Source organism: Haliotis rubra, unplaced genomic scaffold, assembly GCF_003918875.1.
Source record: "Haliotis rubra isolate DU_JTF1 unplaced genomic scaffold, ASM391887v1 Scf83, whole genome shotgun sequence".
Classification (NCBI taxonomy): Eukaryota; Metazoa; Mollusca; class Gastropoda; order Lepetellida; family Haliotidae; genus Haliotis; species Haliotis rubra.
Window position 1 is genome coordinate 2,004,566 of NW_025767557.1, and position 27,525 is coordinate 2,032,090.

The window sequence follows — 27,525 nt, forward strand, 5'->3', positions numbered from 1 at the left end:
TGTAAAACATTACAACAACATAGCAGTACCCACTCCATACAAGTACTGGCAGCACGTTCCACATGAATCTTTAATATAAGGCTGTAATAAATTATATATAACTTGGGTGTTTATGTTAGGATCTCACAGCAATCCAATTGAAAAGATGTATGGGGCCCTTTCCTCAAAGCGATCGTTGCACTACTGTCGTAAGTCTATGTTAAAGTATGGGAGTTCATCGTAGCACTACAGTCGTAAGTCTATGTTAAACTATGGGAGTTACGATCATCATCTTAGCACTACAGTAGCACTACAATCATAAGTCTATGTTAAAGTATGGGAGTTACGATCATCGTAGCACTACAACTGTCGTAAGTCTATGTTAAAGTATGGGAGCTCCGATCATCGTAGCACTACAGTCGTAAGTCTATGTTAAACTATGGGAGTTACGATCATCTTAGCACTACGATCGCTTTGGGGAACGGAGCCCTGATCATGGCTGAAGGTCACACATCAAATTGTGTTTTCTTTTTAGACTGGCAAATACCGGTTTTCATGTAACTATTCTGACGATAATTTGTGGTATTATGGCATATCAGCTTTATGATGGACAATTTCCAGCTGTCAGTACTGTACCTCTGTGTCGCTGGTCTCTTTGACCGGTCTCTACAGCCTGTAGTTCTGTATAGCAAGGAGTCAAAATAAATATTGTGCATAGGATGCAGCACAGTAATTGCATCTTGTAGCCTAATCTCATGACACTGCATGATGAAACCAGTGGAATGCAAGTTCGGAAGTAGGAAAATACATTTGTATCAATTTACCAATGAAATAGCACAGTAACAGATACAGTGTACAATTTTCAAACAAACTTAAAATATTCTAAAAAACTAAATACTGCTAATTATAATTAATTACGTTTTAAAATGAAATGGTTTATGATTTCCCACAATGCCTCCAGTGTTTATTAAATGGAAAAATTAACAAGTGCATCTAGCACAAAAACATGCACATCAAATAACAAAAATACCTATCTTGCAAGTTCTATTCTGTTTTGTCGTAAGAGGCGACTAACAGGATCGGGTGGTCAGTCTCGCTGACTTGATTGACACATGTCATCGGTTCCCAATTGCGCAGATCGATGCTCATGCTGTTGATCACTTGATTGTCTGGTCCAGACTCGATTATTTACAGACCGCCGCCATATAGCTGGGATATTGCTGAGTGCGGTGTAAAACTAAACTCACTCTATTCTGTTAATAGAGACCGCCAGATGTCCATTAAAGATCCAAATGTCCTGTTGGACTTAATCCAAGCATCATCACGCACATCCCAATATAGTAAGTCAGACAAGTTTAACACCACACTGACCAGTATTACCATCATGCCAAGGCACCTCAGCTTGACCTAATACAGAAACTCAAAGAGATGCAGGGTTGGAAGTTTACCACTTTGCTGAAACCCATGGCTGACAAACCCAGAATCACAGATTCCTGGCATGACGAAGGGAAGCAACTCCGCATGACCTGGTCTACCATGCTCCTTGTTCAAGGAATACCATAACAAGGTGTTAATTTTACCTTGTAGATGCCGTCACTGACGATTGCCCAGCTAACGCCGTCGGTTCCAATTGAATTCCTGTGCTTCAAATACTCAATAACACCCGGAAATTGGCCAACACATGATGTTTATCTCCTAAATAGTCATCACACACAGAGTAAACTACCTTTCTTGAGATTGTACTTATGCAACACCTGAACATTATCAACCGCCTCCGTGGTGTAGTGGTTAGAGCGTCAGCCCAGAGAGCGGAAGGTCGCGGGTTCGATCCCCGACCGCGTCATACCAAAAGAAGTTAAAAATATGGTACTTGTTGGTCCCTGCCTGACGCTCGGCATTAATGGGTACAAGAAGGACTGGTCGGCTCGGAGTCAGTATAATGTGTCTGAGTGGGGTATTCATGCTTCACTTCGGCATGGTATCTCAGTGGGTTAGCCCTATAAAACCAGTTTCAGTCTGGGCTAGTACAAGCAGCCGCACATACACATACATGAACATCGTCATATGAGCGAAATATTCTCAAGCACGATGTTAAACCCAATTTCACCTTACCTCACCTGGACATTATCACATCTTAAAGACGAGAGTCTTGTACAAGACATTGTCATTAGCGCCTTGAGTGAATATGACTTGCTGTATAACGACGTTATCATAAGTCTGACATACATTATGAGTTAGTGACCTGAGATAGAGATAGAACCTAGCTGCTCTTAAAGTCCTTGGGTTGGTGTTCAATTCGGTAGTATTAATGACTTATTTACAAAAAGAAACATTTGGTGACTGATCAAATATTATTCGTGGTTCTCGTTGATGCTATTTTTCAGACATCTATTGTCCCTCCGTGTTATGTTCCAAAGGGACTCGAATCTGACTCGGGTGTAGCCATCTATTGTTCCTTGAGGGTCGGCCATCCTGCTTGTACTCCAACAGCCTGGGTGTAGGAAAACATGAATTACCAAAGTGCCACAACAAGCCAAGTCCCCACTTCAGAAACTTACACAATCAAATGACATCATAACAGATTTAGGCAATTCTTATTGTTTATCATGGTTACTGAACCCTGAAAAACATGTGGAGATAATTTTACGTGCTGGATGTGGAAACTCAGTTTGAGATTCATATTTCATTAACTCAGTCAGTTGTTGCAGAATTTTTACATACTGGATTTAAAATTCAGCCCTGTTCTTGTACCACAACCCGTGAAGGTCTGGGTTAGAATTGATCTTCAGTAACCCATGCTTTATCGTAAGAGGCGACTAACGGGATCAGGTGGTCAGGCTCGCTGACTTGGTTTACACATGTCATCAGTTCCAAATTGCGCAGATAGATTCTCATGCTGTTGATCACTGGATTGTCTGGTCCAGACTCGATTATTTACAGACCGCCGCCATATAGCTGGAATATTGTGCGGCGTAAAACTAAACTCACTCACTCGCTGTTCTTGATGTCAAATACAAATACAGAAAATGTCTGGAATGCCCAGATTGTACATTAGCCTCCGCAGCCATGGTAAATGGATGTTAGCACTATCTATAACATCAATTTGAAATTGCATCTCCTCAGATAAATGTGTAGCGGAAACCAAACACCAAGATCAGACTTTAATGAGAGTGCTGGACCAGAAAAGCTATATGCTCTGTTAAATATCTGTCTGATTTTTTTAAATCAGAGTATCAAAAAGTATTGTCTAAAATTAGTTACAGTATAAAATGTTATTTCACTCAAGCCAAATACTGATTTTTATATTTTCAGACATATATAGTACTTCCTCATCAAATAAATACTAATCTACATTAGTCTGTAAGTAAAAAAGACAATTTGCTCACTCAACGACTTAAAAGTTTAAAAGTTGAATCAGTAATGCAACAGATAAACAATAATGGCCTCATGTCCTGTAAATGGTGGGGCGGTGGGGTAGCCTAATGGTTAAAGCGTTGGCTCGTCAACGCCGAAGACCAGGGTTCGAATCCCCACATGGGTACAATGTGTGAAGCCCATTTCTGGTGTCCCCCGCCGTGATATTGCTGGAATATTGCTAAAAGCGGCGTAAAACCAAACTCAGTCAGTCAGTCCAGTAAATGGTACTGGTTACAGACAGCAGGTGCCCCCACTATTGCTTGACCTTCACCTTGAGAAAGAAGGCTAAGACAGCTCCAAACAAGACCAGGGGAAAGAAGGACATGATCCCGGTCTTCTTCACAGACTTCTTCGTCAACCAGTTGATGATGCCAAACTTCTTCTCTGTGTATGGGGGATATCGAATTCTGGAACATCAGCAAGCCCATTATCATACAAATCTGTTACTGTGTATACATAGATAATTTCCTACAGTTGTAAATATATAACAAAAAAATCTGTGGACACATATCAACCAAGGGAGTCAAATTCTCTGTAGCTCATATGATAGAATATGTCATGCAGTGTATGAAATAAGGCCCATCCGACCGCCTGAGATGGGTTAGATTTCAGACGTACGGTCTATATTTACAGCTAGCCAGCCTGATGGTCTGGTAAAAATGTTTAGATGTTATATACATCTGAGTCATATCTTGGTGTCTGGTCTGGTTAAATCCATTTTGGACTGGTAACATTTTGAAGTTACCAGCCCTGATGTCTGACTTGGGTTTTGGCTTATTTCATACACTGTTTCATGTTATGATTAAGTCGCATAAAATTATAAACAAGATAGTCACACAAAGGTATGAAGATATGTTTCAAAAGCTGGTGAAAACACTGGCACATATCGTGAAATCAGCACACTTTGACTATCATACAGACAGCAACCTGTGAATAATCAAGTTCATTATTACGACGTACGCATTAACTGAGTCCAGTTTGAGGTCTCTCTGCATCACGGATCTCCTGTGACTGAAGGTGTCGTACGAGAACTTCCCGTGGTATGCTCCCATCCCACTGTGGCCGACACCTCCGAATGGCAGAGAGGGCACTGCAACAGAACATAGGTGATGTAATGTCTTTATTTTTATTTTTTAAAAATTTAATCATCCACCCCTGTTACAGAGCATTGACCTTCATGAAAGGGTAATGAAGGTCATTGACATAGAGGAAATCTTTTAGCATAACATTTGATGTAACCAGTACTTAACAGTTTACTTAGGTGGGATTTTAGTGCACACGCACACACACACACACACACACACACACAAGCCCCTTTAATATCTGACAAAATACTTCAGATTTATATTATTTGGTCTTAGACATGACAAATAAACAAAAGAATAGGACATTTTACTATTGCTGCTCTTCTAAAGAAAAGAAAATATGATACAACATCCAAGACTCGTGAAATTTATCAGCAGATGTAAAGTCTTTTATTGCGGAACTTCAGTAGGAACACAGTACTATAAAATGCAACATAATATCTTGTTATGTGTAACGCAGGATGATCTGGATTAGAATTGGTCTTCATGCTTGTCATAAGAAGCGACTAATGGGATCGGGAGAAAATCTTGGTTAACATACTTCTTTTACAGATATGGCCACCTCTCCAGACAACAAATGCCAACTAGAAAAGCATGAAGATGTCTGTCTGTCTGGTCACCCTCCTTGAATTTTCTCAGCATTTCGTGCAATCTCATTCCTTTCCTTTCTCGCTGTGTTGGTATTGTAAACGTATACAATATTGCCTCCTTGTGGGATAGAGACTTGAATATTTAGGCACCAACAGACTTCTACCATGACAACCACAAATAGTACGCACTGTGGGCGACAACACCAGACCATGAACTATGAACCAACTTTACTTCCTTATCTTCGGAATACAACCATAACATTTTGGCACATTTGTGGGGTCGCTACGAGGAGTTAACAACCTGCCAAAACAAAGGTTTATTTGTTGTTTAAAGCGGCAATCAGCAATATTCCAGCTATATGGCGGCATAAAAAGACAACGAACATAACACACCACGTGGTCCTAGAATACTCACTGGATGCATGCATGATGCAGTCGTTGATGCACATGCCTCCGCTGCTGGTATTTTGGACAAAGCTGTCAATGATGCGCTGGTTTCTGGAGAATATGTACATGGCCAGCGGCTTCTCCCTGTCGTTGATGAAGTCTAACGCCTCCTTGTCGTCTTTCACAACATAGATGGGCAGGACAGGTCCAAATATCTGTGTAAGAGATAAATCTAATACTGAAGTATAATAAATACAAATGTATGTATTAAACAGAAAGTACAGACTGACTGACTGAGTTTGGTTTTACGCCGCTTTTAGCAATATTCCAGCAACATCACGGCGGGGGACACCAGAAATGGGCTTCACTCATTGTACCCATGTGGGGATTCGAACCCGGGTCTTCGGCGTGACGAGCCAATGCTTTCACCACTACGCTACCCCACTGCCCCAGAAAGTACAGAAAGTGAGTGTTGTTTAACCATACAAGCTCTGTCCCAAAGGACCCACCTCTGCAGCAGCTTTCTAAGAAAAATCACAAATGAGAAACAGATATATCCCAACATGACGGCTCGAACAAGGTGACTCATTTACTACATGAGTGAGCGAGTTTTTATGACACTTTAAATAATATTTGAGCAATATCACAGCAGGAGACACTATATGGGCTTCATACATTATACCCATGTGGGGAGTTGATCCTGGGTCTTTGTGTGATGAGCAAACGCTTTAACCACAGGGCTACCCCACTGCCCTAAGGGCAATAAAGAGGGAGAGACTTAAATGTTTAATCTTACACAATGCAATATCAATATACAGTGTTCAGATACCTCAGAAATTCAAAACTATAAGAAATCCAAACATGAAACATAATTACAATTTTTCCCATAAAGATAAATCAGTACATCCGCATTATTCCAGCAAAATCGCACCTCTAAATAACTGAGTCAGGTCCAGCAAGCCAAGCTACTGTTTGACCATCTCATCCTCAGCAGTGAGCCATACGATACTGGAAACACATTCAGTCTGAATCTCCACTAGGAGTCCAGATTCAAACTCTTGGGTCCTATTCCAACCATGCCTCTTTAAGTCACACAGTTATACATTCATTCGAGTAAAATTATTAGAAAAGAAAAGAGTCTTCTGCAGCAAGCTTGTGAACAATTACAGAAAGTTAGTGCATGTTACATAAACAGTTTATATAATCACACTTACTGTTTTCTTTGATCACTTGATCACCTTGAAATGTTTGGGCAACAATGGCCCAGTTACCTACCTCTTCCTGCATGACGGCATCACTAAGCTTGCAGTCGCGAACAACTGTGGGGGAGATATATCTCTCCTCTTCCTTCGTGACACCACCCACAGCTACCTTTACCCCTGTCAACAGCTTCTCCACACGCCTGTAACACACACGGCACACAGACATGGTACTCATATTGCCAATATATTAATGATATGTTATGTGGTGGTGTTTGTGAACATTGTTTCTGTTAAGATTCAATAGAGGGTGGTGGTGTGCTGGTTAGTATGTATAGACTGGAAGACAACTGAGCGAGTGAGTGAGTTTTGTTTTACGCAGCTTTTAGCAATATTCCAGTAATATCATAGTGGGAGACACCAGAAATGGGCTTCACACAGTATATCCATGTGGGGATTCAAACCCGGGTCTCCGGTGTGACGACTGACCGCTTTAACCACTAGGCTACCCCACCGCTCCTGACTGGAAGAAAAGACTGGAGACGCTTTAACCAAATTTCTAGGCCTTCTGGATTATTCCAGATTGGTCGGACCCAAAGAGGTAGAGAAAGTTCTGGAAACTTTTGTTTATACATAAAGGGTCACTCTTGACTCAAGCATCTCCGACAAGTAACACAGACATTGGACTCATGTCTGTTATAAAAGATATATATGTCAGGGTAGAGACTGCAATCTGGTAGAATCAGAGATTCTACCATATGATTACAATCTCTACTAGTAGGATCAGAGATTCTACCAGTAGAGATTCAATCAAGCATACTGGTAGAATCTCGATCTACCTCATGCTCACTACCTCATGATGCAGCGATGCCAACCCTTATTTAGCCAAATTAGTATTTTTGGCCAAAAACTGATGCAAAAATTTGTATTTTGGGGCCAAAATTAGCATGAACTTTTCCAAAGAATTTCCATATTAAAAAAAATAGTGAGAGATAGTCTAAGAACTTGTTATAACATTGTACTCACCTAAATCAATAATAAGTAACCACATATAGCTTGATACTGAATAAAGTGTGGTTGAAATTTATTGTGTATGGTAAGTACGCTATTTGATTATTTAATTTAATATATATTTTTTTTAAATTGTATATTTTTACTGCTATCGTAGTGGCGTATATTGTGTTGCTTTTTTATAATGGATAAAATAAAATCGTATGGGTTGGCATCTCTGATGATGTTAATCACTGGATTTTCGGGTCCAGGCTTGATTATTTACAGACCGCCACCATATAGCTGTAATATTGCTGCGTGTGGCGTTAAACAACTAACAAACATACTCTCCAATAGACTGTATCTGGAGATACTATCTCCCAACAACGACTGACAGTGTGGCTACTACAGTGAAACACTGAACTCACCTGAAATGTCTGACGTTCACGATGCGACCATAGCTGTCGGACTGCTCTGGTTTTTCAGTGAAGAATTCAACCAGCACTTTCTTCATTTCCTCAATAAGTGGGTCCTTGATAGAGACAAATCAAATAGTATTGGGAGAGCTGGCCCACAAATTCTAGTCCAGCTTCACAGGACACAGATGAACAAGATGAAATAACAGCAAACTTGAATGCATGTTATATTAACCATTCATTTACAAATCAAATTATCAAATTTATGAAAACAACTCATCAAACTAAATTGTTATTTGTTGTCTTTTTGAAATAATAAAGGACATTTTATAAATATATTTACAGTTCTGACAATCACAAATGTATGTAAAAAGAGATGCTAAATATCCCACTCGAAGAATGAATATCATAATCGTACAATCCTATGACAAACTTGTATAATACATAGATCATAGATCTTATTCCTCTTTTACAATCATTTCAGCATGGAATCTAACACTAAGGGACTATTTATAATACCGGTATATGGCTGGGGATGTGTGTGTGATGAATTTAAGGGGGTCACCCATTTTGTTCTGGTGAGGTAGGGGTGGGGGCCATCAATTTTGTACACATGAAATGGGGTGGGTGGGGAAGGTTAATTGATGGGGGTCACATTCTTTGTGCATAAATTTTAAGGGGGTGGGGGTGTTAACATTTTACATGCTTCTCAATAAAAATCATCACCACCCCTCCCCACCCCCAGCCATAAATTTTTATCGGACCTTAAGAGCATTCTTTAATGAACTATTTATCCAGTAAAGTAACTTCCAAAAAATGTGCCAGAAGTTTTATATTGTGCCAATTTATATGCAGCCATGTTTATTTAAATAAGTACTCAGACATGGGAAAAGCTCTGTCTAAATGTTTTTGGAATGAAAGTCAGCAGCTTTTTCTGCAGACATAGATTTGAGTATTGAAAGTAGTTCTGAAAGTGGTACCTGCTTGATGATCTCATTTGCATATTTATTACATTGTCATACCAATACCAACCATTATGTGATAAATCTACACATTCAGCATCTGATTCACTACAGGGCTATAGTCATCTGTCATGACATGATTTCGTTTGTTTGTTAGTTGTTTAATGCTGCACTCAGCAGTTTTCAAGCTATATGACAGTGGTCTGTAAATAATCAAGTCTGGGCCAGACAATTCAGTGATTGTCATGATTTTGTTTGTTGTTTAATACTGCACTCAGCAATTTTCCAGCTATATGATGACAGTATGTACATAATAGAGTGTTGACCAGACAATCCCGTGACTGACAGCATGAGCATCAGTCTACACAACTGGCTGACTGACTGAGTTTGGTTTTATGCCGCGTTTAGCAATATTCCAGCAACATCATGGCGGGGGACACCAGAAATGGGCTTCACACATTGTACCCATGTGGGGATTTGAACCCGGGTCTTCAGCGTTTCAGGGACGAGCCAATCGCTTAAACCACTAGGCTACCCCAAAGGTCACGACATGATCCCGATAGTTACCTTGTTACACACATGATGGGATACAATGACATGTGGAAACCCGATCCCGATAGTTACCTTGTTAAGGTCACGACATGATCCTTTATAGTTACCTCGTTAAGTTACCTCGGTCACGACATTATCCTTGTTATAGTTACCTCGTTAAGGTCACGACATTATCCTTATAGTTACCTCGTTAAGGTCACGACATTATCCTTATAGTTACCTCGTTAAGGTCACGACATTATCCTTATAGTTACCTCGTTAAGGTCACGACATGATCATAGTTACCTCGATCCCGATAGTTACCTTAAGGTCGTTAAGGTCACGACATGATCCAGTTACCTTGTTAAGGTCACGACATTATCCTTCCTTATAGTTACCTCGTTAAGGTCACGACATGACAGATGAACTATAGCCATATTGCGAACTAAAGTCATATAATATGGGTGTTCTTTAACTTCTTGTGAGCTGTATAGCTGCTGAGGCTGTTTGTGACTGTACCTGGACATCTGATTGGCACATGACGTAATCAGGAGCGATACATGTCTGTCCGGCATTGACAAACTTCCCCCAGACGAGTCTCCTGGCAACTGTTGTCAAGTCACAGTTCCGGTCAACAAACACAGGGCTGAAAGACACGGCCATCTTGAAGGACTGGTCTCATCAATAATACATAAATAATCATTCACTTTCAAAAACATCACAAGAAAAAAACAGACATGATTTAATCCAGCGGATGTTCCATTTCACCTGTCATATCCTTATCAAACGAGACTACTCTTTATGACCCTGCAGACATTAAGGCAGTGTATCGTGCATTCCTTTTACCAGTTGCAATGCTGTTTAATCATGTTGTACATGGAGTAGTCATTTAATGTTGGCATACTATCATTACCCTATTACTCTACCAGGAACCCTTATTACTGTACCAGGAGGGGCTATGATACAAAAAAACTATTACTGTACCAGGAGCTGCTATTACTGTATCAAAACCCCCTATTACTGTACCAGCAGCTGCTATGATACAAAAAAACTATTACTGTACCAGGAGCTGCTATTACCGTATCAAAACCCCCTATTACTGTACCAGCAGCGGCTATGATACAAAAAAACTATTACTGTACCAGGAGCTGCTATTACTGTATCAAAACCCCTATTACTGTACCAGGAGCTGCTATGATCAAAAACCTATTACTGTACCAGGAAGCCCCTAAGACAAAAACCTATTACTGTACCAGGAGATACCCCATCTTAAATGTACCAGCTGTCTGATCAAAGCAAACCCTATTACTGTACCAGGGCTGCATTACTGTATCAAAACCCTATTACTGAGATGACAACCTGTAGGTACCCTAACTCCATCTTAAAACCCTAATACATATAATGTATGGTTGCATACAAAAGAGCTGTTTTAGACTTCCTGAGGGTTCAACCATCAGAGGGGTCTGTCCAGCAAAAATAACACAAAGGGAAATATTACTCTGTACCTTTGATTTGACAACCTGGAAATTTGTTATGCTTGCTGATTTCTCTGGAAATGGAACTATCCTGCCAAACATTAGTTTGACTGCTGTCTGTGAGAAAACCACTTTAAGCAACAATTTATTATTTTTCAATTTAATGATGATACTGACTGGAGCCTGAGCACCCAAAAAGATTAAATCTAGTTGTATCTGCCTCACCATTCCATCTTTGAATTGGAATCTTTTGAGTGAGTGAGTATGGTTTTACGCCGCTCTTAGCAATATTCCAGCAATATCACGGCAGGGAACACCAGAAATGGGCTTCATACATTGTACCCATGTGGGGAATCTAACCCGGGTCTTCGGCGTGACGAGTGAACGCTTTAACCACTAGGCTACCCCACCGCCCACGGATTCTTTTGATCAGAATACTGAACAAATACAACTACATGCAAAATGAGCATTTATTGTTTCATGTCAAATAAAACTGAAAATACTTAAGTTCACAAATTCATTGTTATTTTTATCTGTCTGCTTGTCTCTATACTTGTTGGGCAGTGGGGTAGCCTAGTGGTTAAGGCGTTCGCTCGTCACTCCGAAGACCCAGTTCGATTCCCAACATGGGCACAATGTGTGAAGCCCATTTCTGGTGTTCCCTGCCGTGATATTGCTGGAAAATTGTTAAGAAAGGCGTAAAACCCAACTCACTCACTCTATACTTGTTTGTCTCTATACAATGTATGACATGAAGTGTTTGCGCTGTTCCTCCTGCCATTGTTTCTTATATAACATTTCTCAGTGACGGGTATCAAAATAACAAACAACACATATTGTTGGGGATAATAGGCTGATTCCCATTTTTGCAATTCGTCATTCTCACAGACTGTAATTGGTAAGCAGAAGTTAAAAAACCCCAAAACACAAAATCAAGGTGGACTAATAGATTGAACTGCTAAAACCAGTTGAGTGAGCGACTTGGATTTTATGCCACATTTAGCAATGTCCAAGCAACACAATTGTCGTAACTACCATTAGGGTTGGGCGATAATACCGGTTAACCGGTATATCGCAATTCGAACTTCGCAATACGATATATTGCTGTACATTTTTCGCGAACCGGTTCACCCGATGCGATTGGCAGTTTCCGTGATCATGATCGGTAATCGCCAACACATATCGCAATATATCGCAATACGAAAAGTTTGGCGATACCCAACCCTAACTACCATAAAACAAAGACTGCCAAGGATCATACCGGCTAAAACTGAAAATACACAGACTTTAAACTGTTTTACCGCTAAATAGTGCTAAGCAGCATTCAACAGCTATCATTTACGGTGGCACTAAGATCCTGTTGCTTGCAGCTAAAGGTCCTACCTTTTCCCTCCCAGTTCCAGCGTAACAGGAGTTAGGTTCTTAGCAGCAGCTGCCATCACTATCTTAGCAACAACGTTGTTGCCGGTGTAGAAGATGTAGTCAAATCTTTCCTGGAGCAGGCCTGTTGTCTCAGGGATGCCACCATTAATGACCTTGACACACTCCTGCATCAGATATATTAATGACAAGAGTGACTATTGACATGTAGCCTGGGGCCTGTTTCACAAAGCTCTCGTAGCGCTGTGACTATCGTAAGCCAATGTTACAGTATAGGAAGTATGAATGTGACGAGAAAAGTTCAGAGATCTTAGGTTTACGAGAGCTTTGTGAAACGGGCTGGACCATACTGAGGAAGTAATTAGGCTTTACACTGCTTCTGTCTGTGCAAAATACTTTTAAGTCTTCTGTACCACATTTTACATACCCTTTAAAGACTTTTCTTGACAGCCTTTAATGTGAATGTTAAAATTTCAATGTTATTATATAGGCTCTCATGATTTAATATTCAGGCTGGTTTTGACAAGGCACACTGTTATGTTTGCAATTTGTGTGGCTATTTTGTTTAAAGTAGCGTACAAATTAACAGCTTGTAGCTCTCTAGTTTCCATTTGACCTAATGACTAATTGTTGCCAATAACATGCGATCCTGTGACTTACATTATCAAAGTACTTGGGCACAATCTCTTCCAGCAGGATGGCCGTCTGCTCTGACATTTCTGAAGGTTTGACAATCACACAGTTCCCTGAAAAACAAACACGCTTGGTTACCATGGTGACAGGAGTTCAAAAAAGTAGTCATGATAATGTTGTTTTTTTATCTAATCAGAGTAACTGCATAGCTTCAAATATTAATAAACAGTCTATATCTTCTCAAGGGGCCTCAAGTTCCACCCTCCCAACTCCCTTACCATCCCTGTGTCTATTCACCAGAAGATATGGAAGAGATTATTGGGAGGATGGTCAGATGGACGGGGTAGTTCCACCCTCCCATCTCCCCAACCCAGCCTGTGTCTACTCACCAACAGATATGGAGGCGATTATTGGCAGGATGGTCAGATGGACGGGGTAGTTCCACCCTCCCAACTCCCCGACCCACCTGTGTCTACTCACCAACAGATATGGAGGCGATTATTGGCAGGATGGTCAGTTGGACGGGTAGTTCCACCCTCCCAACTCCCCGACCCAGCCTGTGTCTACTCACCAGCAGATATGGAGGCGATCATTGGCAGGATGGTCAGTTGGACAGGGTAGTTCCACCCTCCCATCTCCCCGACCCACCCTCTGTCTACTCACCAGCAGATATGGAGTCGATCATTGGCAGGATGGTCAGTTGGACAGGGTAGTTCCACCCTCCCATCTCCCCGACCCACCTCCGTCTACTCACCAGCAGATATGGAGGCGATCATTGGCAGGATGGTCAGTTGGACGGGTAGTTCCACCCTCCCATCTCCCGACCCACCTGTGTCTACTCACCAGCAGATATGGAGGCGATCATTGGCAGGGTGGTCTTTGGACAGGGTAGTTCCACCCTCTATCTCCCGACCCACCTCTGTCTACTCACCAGCAGATATGGAGGCGATCATTGGCAGGATGGTCAGTTGGACGGGTAGTTCCACCCTCCCATCTCCCCGACCCACCCTGTGTCTACTCACCAGCAGATATGGAGGCGATCATTGGCAGGATGGTCAGTTGGACGGGGTAGTTCCACCCTCCCATCTCCCCAACCCACCCTGTGTCTACTCACCAGCAGATATGGAGGCGATCATTGGCAGGATGGTCAGTTGGACGGGGTAGTTCCATGCTCCAAGAATCAGCACCAAGCCGTGAGGTTCTCGCTGGATGTAGCACTTGTCCATAACATTCATCAGCTCCTTCTTCACCTGATACAGAGATGTCAAGGTCACTACACAGTCAGTCTCTGATCAGTAGGCCAACACGTCTGTGAGTGAGTGAGTGAATGAACATGGTTTTACGCCTCTTTCAGCAATATTCCTGCAATTCCATGTCAGGGGACACAAGAAATGGGCTTACACATTGTAATTGTGTCGGGAATTGAACCTGGGTCTTTGGCATGACGATCAAATAGTTTAACCACAAGGCTACCCCACAGCCCCCAAACTTGTCTGAACAACCAGCCCTCGAGTAGGTTTTTGAACTCGGTTTTAATGATATTCCAGCAATATCATGCCTGAGAACACAAATAACGGGCTTCATACACTGCTACCAAATTGGAACAGACACTTTGACGTGACAACCAATTAGTCTACTCTACATCATTATCATTACCCCACCTATCCAAAAGACAGGTTCTTTACCAAGGCAAAAATAACAGGATTTTGAAGAAAAACAATAAAACACCAACAGCAGAAGATAGCTAGAAGTTGACAAGAACAAAGGCAGTCTAACATGTTTATCATTACTTTGGTTAATAGATGTTCAAGGTCAGTTTCTTCCAAATCATACCACTGTCAACAGTTTCGAAAGTTTACTTTAAATTGTTATTTCTTGTTGCGAAAAAACTTACCTTCTCTGGCTTCATCCACTCTTTAAGGTTGTTCATGGTAAGAATCAGCTCATTACGGCACAGGTTGAACTCAAAGATCAACGATTCTATCTTGTTCTTGAAAGGAAAATAAACAATATTAAAACTACTAGAGAATATGGTGTGGACAAAGTGTCGGTTTGTATTGGAAGAACGGACATGACAGATAGTTTTTTGTCTTGATGTTGTTGCTAAAGTTGCTGTGTGGATCAGGGAGGTGTAAGATGACACAGATATGAAAGGGAGAGAATTCATGGATGTCAATTTCTTCATGATGATGAATAAAATGTTTTGGAGTGAATGCTTTGTCCTTCATCAAGTAAATAAATGCTGGGATGTAGAGCACAGATATGTGAACATGTAAGAACGAGAAATAAAAAAAAATGATGGAAACTTTAGGGACTCCAACAGTAACTTACCACCACTGACTGACTGAGTTTGGTTTTACGCCGCTTTTAGCAATATTCCAGCAACATCATGGCAGGGGACACCAGAAATGGGCTTCACACATTGTACCCATGTGGGGGATTCGAACCCGGGTCTTCGGCGTGACAAGCCAACGCTTTAACCACTAGGATACCCCACCGCCCAACTTACCACCAACTGGTGATTAGCACAAGACAAATGAAAGCCAGGATAATATAATTTGTTTGGGTTCAAATGAGAATGATGAATGATTGAATATCTTGAAATAGGGATAAGAGCACAAAACATAAATAAGACACATGGTCCTGAAACCTCTGTACCCAACAGGATCTGAAATCTGACGTTTTTTTATCAATCACGGAAAAAGTTGTTTAAGAAACTATCATGTAATATCGTGCTATTTTTTACTCTTCACACTGGGGGTGACAAACGGCTGATGGAACAGCACCTGACTAGCTGGGGTCATCTCACCTGGCTGTGCTGAGTTGCACCTGAATGTGTGCTAGTGCTGTTCCATCAGCCATTTATCACCCAACGGTGTGAAGAGTGAAAATAGCACAATATTACATGATAGTTTCTTAAACAACTTTTTCCGTGATTGATCAAAAAACGTCAGATTTCGGATCCTGTTGGGTACAGAGGTTTCAGGGCCATGTGTCTTATTTATGTTTTGTGCTCTTATCCCTATTTCAAGATATTTAGTCATTCATCATTCTCATTTGAACCCAAACAGACTATAATTTGCAATGTGGCAATAGCAATGGACACCTTGAAGGCTGGGGGTAATGTAGTCCAAGTCTGACCCTGCCTATTGGTACCTAGTCTGTCTCACAGTCCCTGAACCACATTATTTCCCCTACTGCCAAGCCCTCTCTGCAGTGCTAAAGCCCTAAATAAAGCAAGTCTAGATTTCCTCAGGTCCGAATCTCTGGTCTGCCTGGGGCTCTGTTTCAATTTAAATGGGCATGTTTGTTACTATCAAACTTATATATATTCAGAGACTAAGCATTAGTCTAATTGGTACCTTGTTCAGGTCCTTCTTCAGAGCTGCTGTCATCCGGTCTTTGTTCTCATCCAGCATCTTCAACATGGCCGACAGCTGTGCGTATCGCCATTCGTAGGTTTTGGTGCGTCCTGTTCTAAACACCTGCCGCACTGACCTCACAACCTTCAAGTGAAACATGTCAGCAATGGTTAACACGTAGAAACAAAAAATCTTTGAGAAAAGTTCACATGTGTTCCTTAGACTTTGACCACATCACACAGCATGCAAAACACAATATCCCATCTGGAAGATTGAGTAAGCTGGGTTTACGCCGCTTTTAACAATATTCCAGCAATATCACGGCAGAGGACACCAGAAATGGGCTTCACACATTGTACCCATGTGGGGAATCGAACCAGGGTCTTCGGTGTGACGAGCGAACACTTTAACCACTTGTCTTCTGAGATATGTCAGAAACAATCCATACAAAAAGTCAAAAGTTACAGGGTGCCATTGTGCCTTGGAACTTTCTTATAACTTGCTGGCACAGCAAGATTCCCTTATAACGAAAACCTGAGCAGATTTAACATGGACAGCATTGGGACTTTTCTCATAGTGAGTGAGTGAGTTGAGTTTTATGCTGCCTTTAGCAATATTTCAGGAATGTCACAATGGGGGACACCAGATAAGGGCATTACACATTGTACCCATGTGGGAATTGAACCTGAGATGTGATGAGCGAACACTTTAAGCACTATGTTACCCCACAGCCCCTTGTTTCTAAGATATGAGGGGCGCAGGGGTAGCCTAGTGGTTTAAGCGTTCGCTCGTCACGCCGAAGACTCGGGTTTGAATCCCCACATGGGCACAATGTGTGAAGCCCATTCTGGTGTCCCCTGCCGTGATGTTGCTGGAATATTGCTAAAAGCGGCGTAAAACCAAACTCGGTCAGTCAGTCAGATTTATTTGGAGAGCAACAAATGGTTTACGTTTTGGACCATAACAGCTTCGAAAACCACCAGTGCTAGTATGTCACCATCATCAACAAGGAATAGAACAAGCTACATACACTTCAGTGATTTTTTTCCTTGGACCTTTCATCTTAACCGAAAAAAAGTGAGTGAGTGAGTGAGTATGGTTTTTCGCTGTTTTTAGCAATACTCCAGCAATATCACAGCGGGGGACACCAGAAGTGGGCATCACACATTGTACCCATGTGGTGAATCGAACCCGGGTCTACAGAGTAACGAGCGAACGCTTTAACCACTAGGCTACCCCACCGCCCCCATGTGCAAAAGAATTCCTTTAAGTCCTTGTTAAGTATGTCTATTGTAAGGTATCTTGCAATGTCAGTAATCTCTGCATCTAGACATAAAATTCACTAGTGATGGCAGTCACACAAAACTTTAAGCAGATGTGTGTTATGGGACTGTGAATTAACATAACAAAATAAGTGAGTGAAATTATCAACAGCTGCAGTCGGCAATATTCATCATAATCATTTATTATGTATAGATGGCCATGAGGCCAATAGTACAACATATGTAAAACAATTAGACAAAAACATGCATATGCGCCACACTGAAAATATAGATCTTATTACAGTAGATATTATTATGTGTTCACGGAGATTTTTTGGTTTCGATCAAAGTACAAACACTTTTTTTGGAGAAAGATACAAAGTTTTAAGACTCTGTTCTTATCACTTGTTCTCATCACTTCAATAACCATTTGAACATGAGGTTAATTACGATAATATTCAGGTAAATATCTAACACGATACTCATTGTAAAGAGGACATACTAATATCATATGGAATTCATCTTCCAGTTCTGTCACACAGGAACAAAAAAATCCACAGTTTCATAGTTTGGGAGTATCATACTAGTTAAAATTAAAATCATGTACATTACAACGAAGTTTTGTCAGACATCTCCACAGTATTCAGACCTCATCGGTTATTATTGCCAATAAGTAACTGAGTGACGACCAGCTGGTATATATATATAATAGTTTAGTGCTCATATCACACAGACAGGTGGGTAATATATGGACATAAAAAACATTGTCAATGAGTGTAATAATAATGGACACCAAATGAGTCACAAAAACTTCGGCATGTACACAGTGATAAATATGCAACACTGGTTTTGATAAATTACAATTTTGAACAAATTTATTGAAAAGTGATGTTCATGAAACATGGATATGGATATCATTATTATTATTGTTATTCTGTTTTACAGATTTAGATAAATGCAGCAGAGAGAGTGTCGGTGGTAATGGCACAGTCAGGCTGGTCAGGCTCATCATCAGCTGAGGGCCCTTGCCCCCTGTACACGCAGCCCAGATTCGGTCGTCTCCCAGGAAGCTCTGTCAAACCCACCAAGAACCCGGAGAATATGTAGACTCCACAACACTGCAGCATTCTGCATTAACCAGAGTCAGAAGGCCTGTACACCCGGTGGAGAACCCGGGCCAACTCCTGATCTGTGACAAGAGCTTCTTAGGTGCCAAACCAATGGCTGACTGAGTTTTGGTTTTACGCCGCTTTTAGCAATATGCCAGCAACATCACGGCGGGGGACACCAGAAATGGGCTTCACACATTGTACCCATGTGGGGATTCGAACCCGGTTCCTCGGCGTGACGAGCCAACGCTTTAACCACTAGGCTACCCCACCAAACCAATGGCACCGAGGACAATGGCGAGCTTGATCGACGATGTACATGGGATGCAAGCGAGACATTTTAAAAGTGAGGTTCGCATATTTAGCATGCTCTTCTTGCAAATCACATTGCTGTCAAAAGGGACAGAAAATTCAACAACATGTATAAATTCACTGACTTTATCAATAAGGACAAGATCAGGTTTGTTGGCAGGAATTTTTCTTAGGCTGTATATGGGCCTATTCCAAAGAAGTTTAAAGCATGATTTTCCATGATGCCCTGGACATGTGCAGGGTCGTACCATGGATGAATCTCTGGGTCAAGGAACTGGTGTGGCGGGGGCAGCGATAAAAACAACAAGCAATAAAATTAAAGTACACAATAACATTCTATCAAGAAGAAATTTGGACTTTTTAACTTTTTTTGCAATCTGCTGTTATGTAACACAAAAACTGTGCAGCTATTTTCCCATGCATTGCATGATCATAATCATGGACCCACGGTGCCTCAAGGTTAAAGTTAGGCAGGTACAGACCACAACTGTTAAATGATATGGTCTATTTTTTAAAATTATTTGCCTCCGTTTTGCTTGATTCTTCTTCATCTTCACTGGAAGATTGTCTTGCAAGATGTAAACTTGGATCGTATTGATATGGTCTAACATCCATATCAGAAATGACATCAGGAACATCTTTTACTGCTTCAGAATCCATAGACACTGTTAAGTCGTGAGGTAAAATCAAAGAGGAAGCCATTAGCAGCAAGCACATATGACGTCATGTCACGTGACACCCCCTCTGCTCATTAACTGTCGGGTGTTTCCGTAATAGGCGGAAATACAAGTACGTTTTTTGTGTTTTTATTGAGATTTTACAAACTTTTTCTTCAATTTTAACCCCAGGAAGGTGACTTTCCGAATGCCTTTACCCCTATTAAAAGTTTTGTTTTCATTCGTATTCTCCTTTAATGTTAGACAGGTACAGGCCACAACTGTTTCCAGAACCTTTCATCGGGGGGAATCCATTTATGAAGAACACCATGACCTGTAATTCCTGAAAACCTTTTATTTCATCGGTTCGTAGGGAATCCATTTATCAATGAACACCATGACCTTATATGGGCACTGAGTTGCCTTTCTGGTGTCCCCACTGCTGTTGCTGGAATATTACTTCGGGCAAAACAAACTGGTCAGTCAGTCATTTTTGTGAAAAAAGAAATCCATGATTTTTCAAGACAAATATTGCTTTTCCTTTCACAATAATATATGTCCTGGGGTATTTTGATACCTTTAAACAAATATTATTGTGTCTGAAATAAAACAATATCTTAAATACAGCCTCCCATCTCCCCATATGAGAAAACCTTAACTGCAAAAGGTGCATTTCTTCCAGCTCTGGAGGCAAGGGGTGGAAAACACTTTCAACCATCAAACATTAAATACAAGTTATTGTTTAGAATTTTAGTACCACATGTATTTAAGCAAGTATTAACACGTTGACTGCCACCCGAGTATACTCGTAGTATCAATGTCTGGCCCAATTTGCCACTACAAGTTATCTCGTAGCTATATCAATGGTATTTTGAAACAAGTTTCACATGTTGGCAAAACAGGCACAAGAAGCAATTGTCTCATGGTGGTAACAAGGAACGCCAGGAGATGTTTGTTTCTTGTACCTATTTTTCTTGTGTCTGGAGTAAATATTCAACATTATAAACATCGATCAAAGGATTAACCAATAACATGCGCTGATTGATTAATTACTTTCTTATCTTACATGTGAAATGTGTTTCAAAATACAGTGTTCAATATAATACTACTTACAATATTATTGTTACTTAGACCACAACCTGCCACTACAACTTCCGATGAAGCGATCTGAACAGATAAGCTCGTGTCGTCAGTTGATGTCGAAGAAATCATCAAAATGATGCAAACTTTCTGGCTGAAAATCAGAATTGCCTCGCGTACTACGAACTCTGATGGCGGAGGGAAGCGGCGACTTTTGGCCACTTTTAATCGCCATTATATTAACACAAGTTTTTAAAGAACTTTGGTGTTCCAGTAACCACAAATCTTTTCAAAGGCAGTTAATATGTTAACCTACATGCAAACTAATCCAGATACACATGTTGATGGCTGCCATAGCCCTTGTAGTACTGTTAAGATATACAGTTTTGTATAAGAAAACCCAAGATTATTGCATGATTTTTCCATGATTTCAAACAATTTTTTTTTTCAAAATTTCATGATTTTCCCAAGACTGGAAAATGGGTGTGAAATTTCCAGATTTTCCAGGTTTTGTGGTAAACCCTGTGTCATCGTTATTATTCCACACAGAAGCAAGTACACACAAATACTTGGGTACAAATTTATTTTCGTAGTTTCGCTAGTTTTGTAACCATTCACAGATAGACATACGGTACGTTTTGTGAATACACACGTACATGTTAATTAGTCTTTCACCCGACGGTCTACATTCCACGTTAGCAATAACGCGGGTTTCTGATAACGCGGGGGGTTGTCCGTGGACCCCGAGACCCGCGTTATTACGAGGGATGACTGTATATGCTCAGATCTGGTGTATTTGTATCGATATGCTTTCCAGTTATCACATGGAACTGAGCAAAAAGCATCTGTTACAACAGGTGATAATTTACTGTACGAGTCTAAAATTAATTGGAAAAAAAATTGAGAGTGCAACACAGGCAATTTAATTGAAAAATAACAAAACGGAAAAATTCTTCCATTATGGTTTTCATTTGCAAATCATTAACATACATTTTTCCATGGGAAACATGTTTCACAAGAGGAGTGGATCTGTGGTTTGGTGGTCTGACTTAATGAAGGGGACCCTTTTCGAAGCATACCCCGGTACTTATAGTCCTTGACACTTGAGGTGAGGTGAGGTGAAATTGGGTTTAACGAATATTTCGCTCATATGACGACGTGCATGCGTGTGTATGTGTATGTGCAGCTGCTTGTACTACCCCAGACTTAAGCTGGATTTATAGTGCTAGACCACTGAGATACCATGCCGCAGTGAAGCATGAATACCCCACTCAGACACATTATACTGACTCCGAGCCAACCAGTCCTTGTTGTACCCATTAATGCCGAACGCCAGGCAGGGACCAACAAGTACCATATTTTAACGTCTTTTGGTATGACGCGGTCGGGGATCGAACCCGCGACCTTCCGCTTTCCGGGCGGACGCTCTAACCACTACACCTAGGAGGCGGTCCTTAACACTTGAAATAGAATCATGAAATATTGTGATTATTAATCAACAAAGACAAAGTACTTAGCAATAGCATCTATTAAAAAAAAGCAAAAAAGCACTGAAATATATTAAAACTCTTTATAAGGATGATTGTGAACTGATTGATATAACATTAACAAACTATTCAAATTTAATCATTTTAAACTATTGAATGCAAGCAGTCTTCTTTCTGCTTTTTCTAGCTGTCTTGCCCAATTTGTCAATCAGTGACATTGTTGCCTGTGGGTATCCACAGTAAACTACATCTATAACAAATATACTTACAATGAAGTGATGGATGATATTACAAACTGTTGTTTGGTCTCAGCTGCTTGCTGGAAATATTAGTTGAAATGTAAAAGTAAAACAACTGTGGCTATAAGAAACTAAAGGTTCCTTTGAGTTTGTTATCTCCGTAGTTCAATGTATGAGGTGAGGTGAGGTGAGGTGAGGTGAGGTGAGGTGAGGTGAGGTGAGGTGAAATTGGGTTTTACGTCGTGCTTGAGAATATTTCGCTCATATGACGACGTGCATGCGTGTGTACGGGTATGTGCAGCTGCTTGTACTAGCCCAGACTGAAGCTGGTTTTATAGTGCTAGCCCACTGAGATACCATGCCGCAGTGAAGCAAGAATACCCCACTCAGACACATTATACTGACTCCGAGCCGACCAGTCCTTGTTGTACCCATTAATGCCGAGCGCCAGGCAAGGACCAACAAGTACCATATTTTAACGTCTTTTGGTATGATGCGGTCGGGGATTGAACACGCGACCTTCCGCTCTCCAGGCGGACGCTCTAACCACTACACCACAGAGGCGGTCAGTTCAATTTATGACATAATTGAGGCAATGAAGACAAACTACTGGGATACATGTCATCTCAACAGATCAAAAATTTGTTGAGAACCTGTTAACCCACGTGCATCTCGCTTTTCGCGTTGTTCCTTCAGTTGCCAATGCGCCCTTGTAACAAACTGGGAAAACGCGCAAATAAATTATGACAGTTTCTTAAACAACTTTTTTATTTTTGTGACAAAAATTATGCAATTCTTTTTCTAGAGTTGGTCTGTTGTTTTTATTGCAGTCTGCGTTAATATAATTATTTTATGTCTATTTGTTTTTGTGTTAGATTGCAATTCATTGGTATTATTTTGTCTCAAACGGACTGTAATCCCTTAATGTAACATGTTCATTAGTCCGCCTCACAGACCCTGAAACCCCTGAAGATCCAGAACCGCCTCCGTGGTGTAGTGGTTAGAGCGTCCGCCTGGGGAGCTGAAGGTCGCGGGTTCGATCCCCGACCGCATCATACCAAAAGACCTTAAAACATGGTACTTGTTGGTCCCTGCCTGGCTCTCGGCATTAAAGGACCGGTCGGCTCGGAGTCAGTATAATGTGTCTGAGTGGGGTATCCATGCTTCACTGCGGCATGGTATCTCAGTGGGCTAGCACTATAAAACCAAGTCTGGGCTAGTACAAGCAGCCGCACATACACACACACACACATGCACGTCGTCATATGAGCGAAATATTCTCAAACACGACGTTAAATCCAATTTCACCTCACCTCACCTGAAGATCCGGGTTAGAACTGGTCTTCAGCAATCCATGCTTGTCATAAGAGGCAACTAACTGGAATGGGTGGACAGGGTCACTGACTTGGTTGACACATGTCACTGTATCCCAATTGTGTAGATTGATGCTCAAGCTGGTGATCATTGGATTGTCTGGTTCAGCCTCGATTATTTACAGACCGCCGCCATATAGCTGGAATATTGCTGAGTGCAGCGTAAAACAACCAATCAGCGAGCCTGACCACCTGATCCAGTTAGTCGCCTCTTATGACAAGCATGGCTTACTGAAGACCAATTCTACCCTGATCTTCACAGGTCTATCAACGTCAGACTTTTTATTTTTTTTATTTATTTTTTTTTTATTTGTTCCCATGGTTACAAAGTCAATAACAAGGGTATATGGTAGCAACAAGCGCAGAAAAGGTGAAGATACATTGCTGTAGAGATATAATAATAATTAGTTGCTGAATATTGGGATGAGCGAATTCCATTTAAGATTGAATTTCTCGATTTCATGATATCAATGTCAGACTTATCAACTATGAACAAAACTAATAATAAATCTTTTACTGTGTATATACTTAAAAAAAAAATGAAATACCTCTTCCATGATATGAATAAGGACTTTTGAGTCCTCTGGCAGACAATGTGATCAGTGATTCTCCTAGTGTTAACACTGGACAGGGAACTGGTGTTTCAAAAATATTGCCTGGGATATATTAATTAAACCTTAATTTCATTGTCCAGATGTGACAAGAACTCTCACTGGTATCAAACTGGCAAAATAATAAAATCAGGTCACACCGTAGGTTTCAGATCTGGCTGACTAGGGTTAGTGTTTTCATAACACTTAGTCCAGATGGGCCATAGTCTGTATCAACAAAATGCTCAAATAGTGAGATAAGTGAAATTTGTGTTAAAGTGAGATACATTGAAATGGTTTAACAAGATTTACCACTGAGAAGGTTTTACCAGTATATATGGTAAACTTTAGCCAAATAATTTCATAACAATGACGAATGCATGTGTAGAGATCAGGTTCATAGACAACAACAGAGACGGTCAGTATCTTGTCCACAACAACTACCAGTTCAGTGTGAAAGCTAGATGGAGGAATGAGACTGTCTGCTGGCGTTGTCAGCACCACAGTTTGGGATGCCCTGACACTCTCTACACAAAGAACAACATCCTGACAAAACTTCCATCCACAGAACCATCGAAGTGACAGAATGTAGGTTGAAGTGACAGAGTTCGCGAACACTCTGAAGAAGAGAAGATGTAACCCTGATTCTTACTATCAGGGTGCTGTTGTTCAAAACAACCTTAGCTCTAAGGCTACCTTAAGTCAGTGTGAAAGTATGGGTGTTACGGTCACCTTAGCGCTAAGATCGCTTTGTACAACGGCACCCTGGCCTCAGAGATCACGATTAATGTAGACTGAGGTGTGGAATGAGTGAGTAAGTTTTACGCCGCTTTTAGCAACATTCCAGCAATATCACGGCAGGGGATACCAGAAATGGGCTTCACACATTGTGCCTATGTGGGGAATCGAACCCGGGTCTTTGGCTTGACGAGCAAACGCTTTAACCACTAGGCTACCCCAACACCCCTGAGGAGTGGAGACCATCGGGGGTAGAGTGGAAGCTGCTGGTTGTTATAATAGTTGGGTTTCGCTTTCAGTATCTTCTCTCTCTACTATTGCTCATTAATAAAACGCCAGGTCAGCTTGGCCTTTCTTCAGCTTGGCCTTTCTTCAGCTAAAGGTTTATTTATTTCAACTTTATTTCCTGAGCAAAGCGACTTTATTTCAGTCAGAAATACTAGTAGCAAGCTGTTGATCACCAGATAGTCTGGTCAAGATTTGATTATTTACAAAATTGCTGCCATATAACTGGAGTATTGCTGAGTGTGGCATTAAACACCAAACAAACAAAGCAAGTACTCCACACTAAAATAATTATAAATTTATTTACAATTAGCTTGATTAGTGAAAAAATATTTTTTCATGCATAATCTTCTTTCTTCTATTGAGGTTGAATATTAGAACACATTAAAATATTGACGTGATTTCAGTTGAACAGGTTGATGTGATCCTGCCATCCCAGTTTCAATCAACTTGTCTGAATATTACATTCAGAATCACTGTAAGCTGATCTCCATCTGAACACATGTGCTTTTATAAGCTTACAAAAAAATCTTATTAAATTCAGGCACATGTACTAGTGGCTGAACTCGCCGACTGCTATTCAACTCATTTCAGACATTAATCCACATATCAATGCAAGTTTAATAACAAACATTAAAAATTATGATGCTTTCACTGTTCATTTGGATCACAATGCTGTTTCTAATTATGATATAGGCTACATTAGTTCAGCCAGCTAAACGTCGTGTTCCTACCAAGGTATGTAGGAACACGACGTTTAGCTGGCTGAACTAAGGTGAGGTGAGGTGAAATTGGGTTTAACGCCATGCTTGAGAATATTTCGCTCATATGACCACGTGCATGCGTGTGTATGTGTATGTGCAGCTGCTTGTACTAGCCCAGACTTAAGCTGGTTTTATAGTGCTAGCCCACTGAGATACCATGCCGCAGTGAAGCATGAATACCCCACTCAGACACATTATACTGACTCCGAGCCAACCAGTCCTTGTTGTACCCATTAATGCCGAACGCCAGGCAGGGACCAACAAGTACCATATTTTAACGTCTTTTGGTATGACGCGGTCGGGGATCGAACCCGCGACCTTCCGCTCTCCGGGCGGACGCTCTAACCACTACACCACGGAGGCGGTCGGCTGAACTAAGGCTACATCACATGGCTTCTGCAACATGCTTTCCTCCAACAGCAAGTTGATATGCCTTTTTAGAACTGGAACACTCTTCAAAGCAATTGGAAATCAAACTCACCATTATACCTTAAAACAGACAACAGGCTTCATAAGTAGACTGAATTTTTAGTCAGCTGGAAAGATTTTATAGATAGTGTGTTGAGCCTCAAGTTTCCACAGCGATAACATTTGGGCTGTGGCAGGTACTTGGGTACTATATCATGGATATACATATCCATAGCTGACAGTCACTGCATGGGTTTTTGAGAAAAAACAACTCAGGGTGAACTCTTCGGTGAAGACTTCGCCAAAGGTGAAAAACGTGAAAACTGTTAGTGTTGACCAGAGACCATATTTATAATAGATGGTGTTTGGTGTTGACAGATACAATGTAAAACATGATGAATAACTGGTGCATCTTTAGGGCAAGTGAACTAAAAAAACGCATACATCACGGCACAATAATTGGCGTGTAATAATGTCAAAGGATATGGTCTACTGTACCTATTCACACTATGGAATAGGACATTGATCAGCTGCCGTATTCGCCAGCTTCATAAATACGTTCGTAACAAAATTAACAGTCGTATATTAAAGAAGTTGTATCCATAGAAGTCTCCATAGAACTCTCCTCGTTGTTCAGAAATATATTTGCTATGACAGTATGTCGGCAAGTTTCAGGAAAGAACAATAACCAAACACTTCATTTACATGTGTGGTAACATCCATCACGAGAGTTTGATTCTGAAAATATATTACAGTCAACATTCCCTACCTCTGCAAAGTTCGCCATCTTCCTTCCTTCGTAACCTTTGACTGCAG

At 40.9% G+C, this 27,525-nt stretch overlaps 1 protein-coding gene across 1 annotated transcript; it reads right to left on the reverse strand.

Moving 5' to 3' along the window:
- Positions 1-562: 562 nt before the first annotated feature.
- On the reverse strand, positions 563-27,525 carry LOC124262282 (aldehyde dehydrogenase, dimeric NADP-preferring-like). Its single transcript, XM_046696769.1, has 14 exons — positions 27,479-27,525; positions 16,407-16,550; positions 14,939-15,034; positions 14,159-14,294; positions 13,072-13,157; positions 12,415-12,578; positions 10,076-10,202; positions 8,076-8,179; positions 6,734-6,860; positions 5,487-5,673; positions 4,357-4,486; positions 3,668-3,803; positions 2,097-2,470; positions 563-1,733 (listed from the first exon to the last, which is right to left on the reverse strand). Exons 1-13 carry the CDS (start codon positions 27,494-27,496, stop codon positions 2,426-2,428), a joined length of 1,500 nt encoding a protein of 499 aa, XP_046552725.1. The 5' UTR covers positions 27,497-27,525; the 3' UTR covers positions 563-1,733; positions 2,097-2,425.

Bases quoted from the DNA above. Each gene is read 5' to 3' on its own strand.
- LOC124262282 (XM_046696769.1), bottom strand. The intron at 15,035-16,406 runs GTACCAATTAGA...TTTCCTTTCAAG, and splicing joins TGAAGAAGGACCTGAACAAG to AACAAGATAGAATCGTTGAT. The intron at 10,203-12,414 runs GTAGGACCTTTA...CGTGTCTTTCAG, and splicing joins CTGGAACTGGGAGGGAAAAG to CCCTGTGTTTGTTGACCGGA.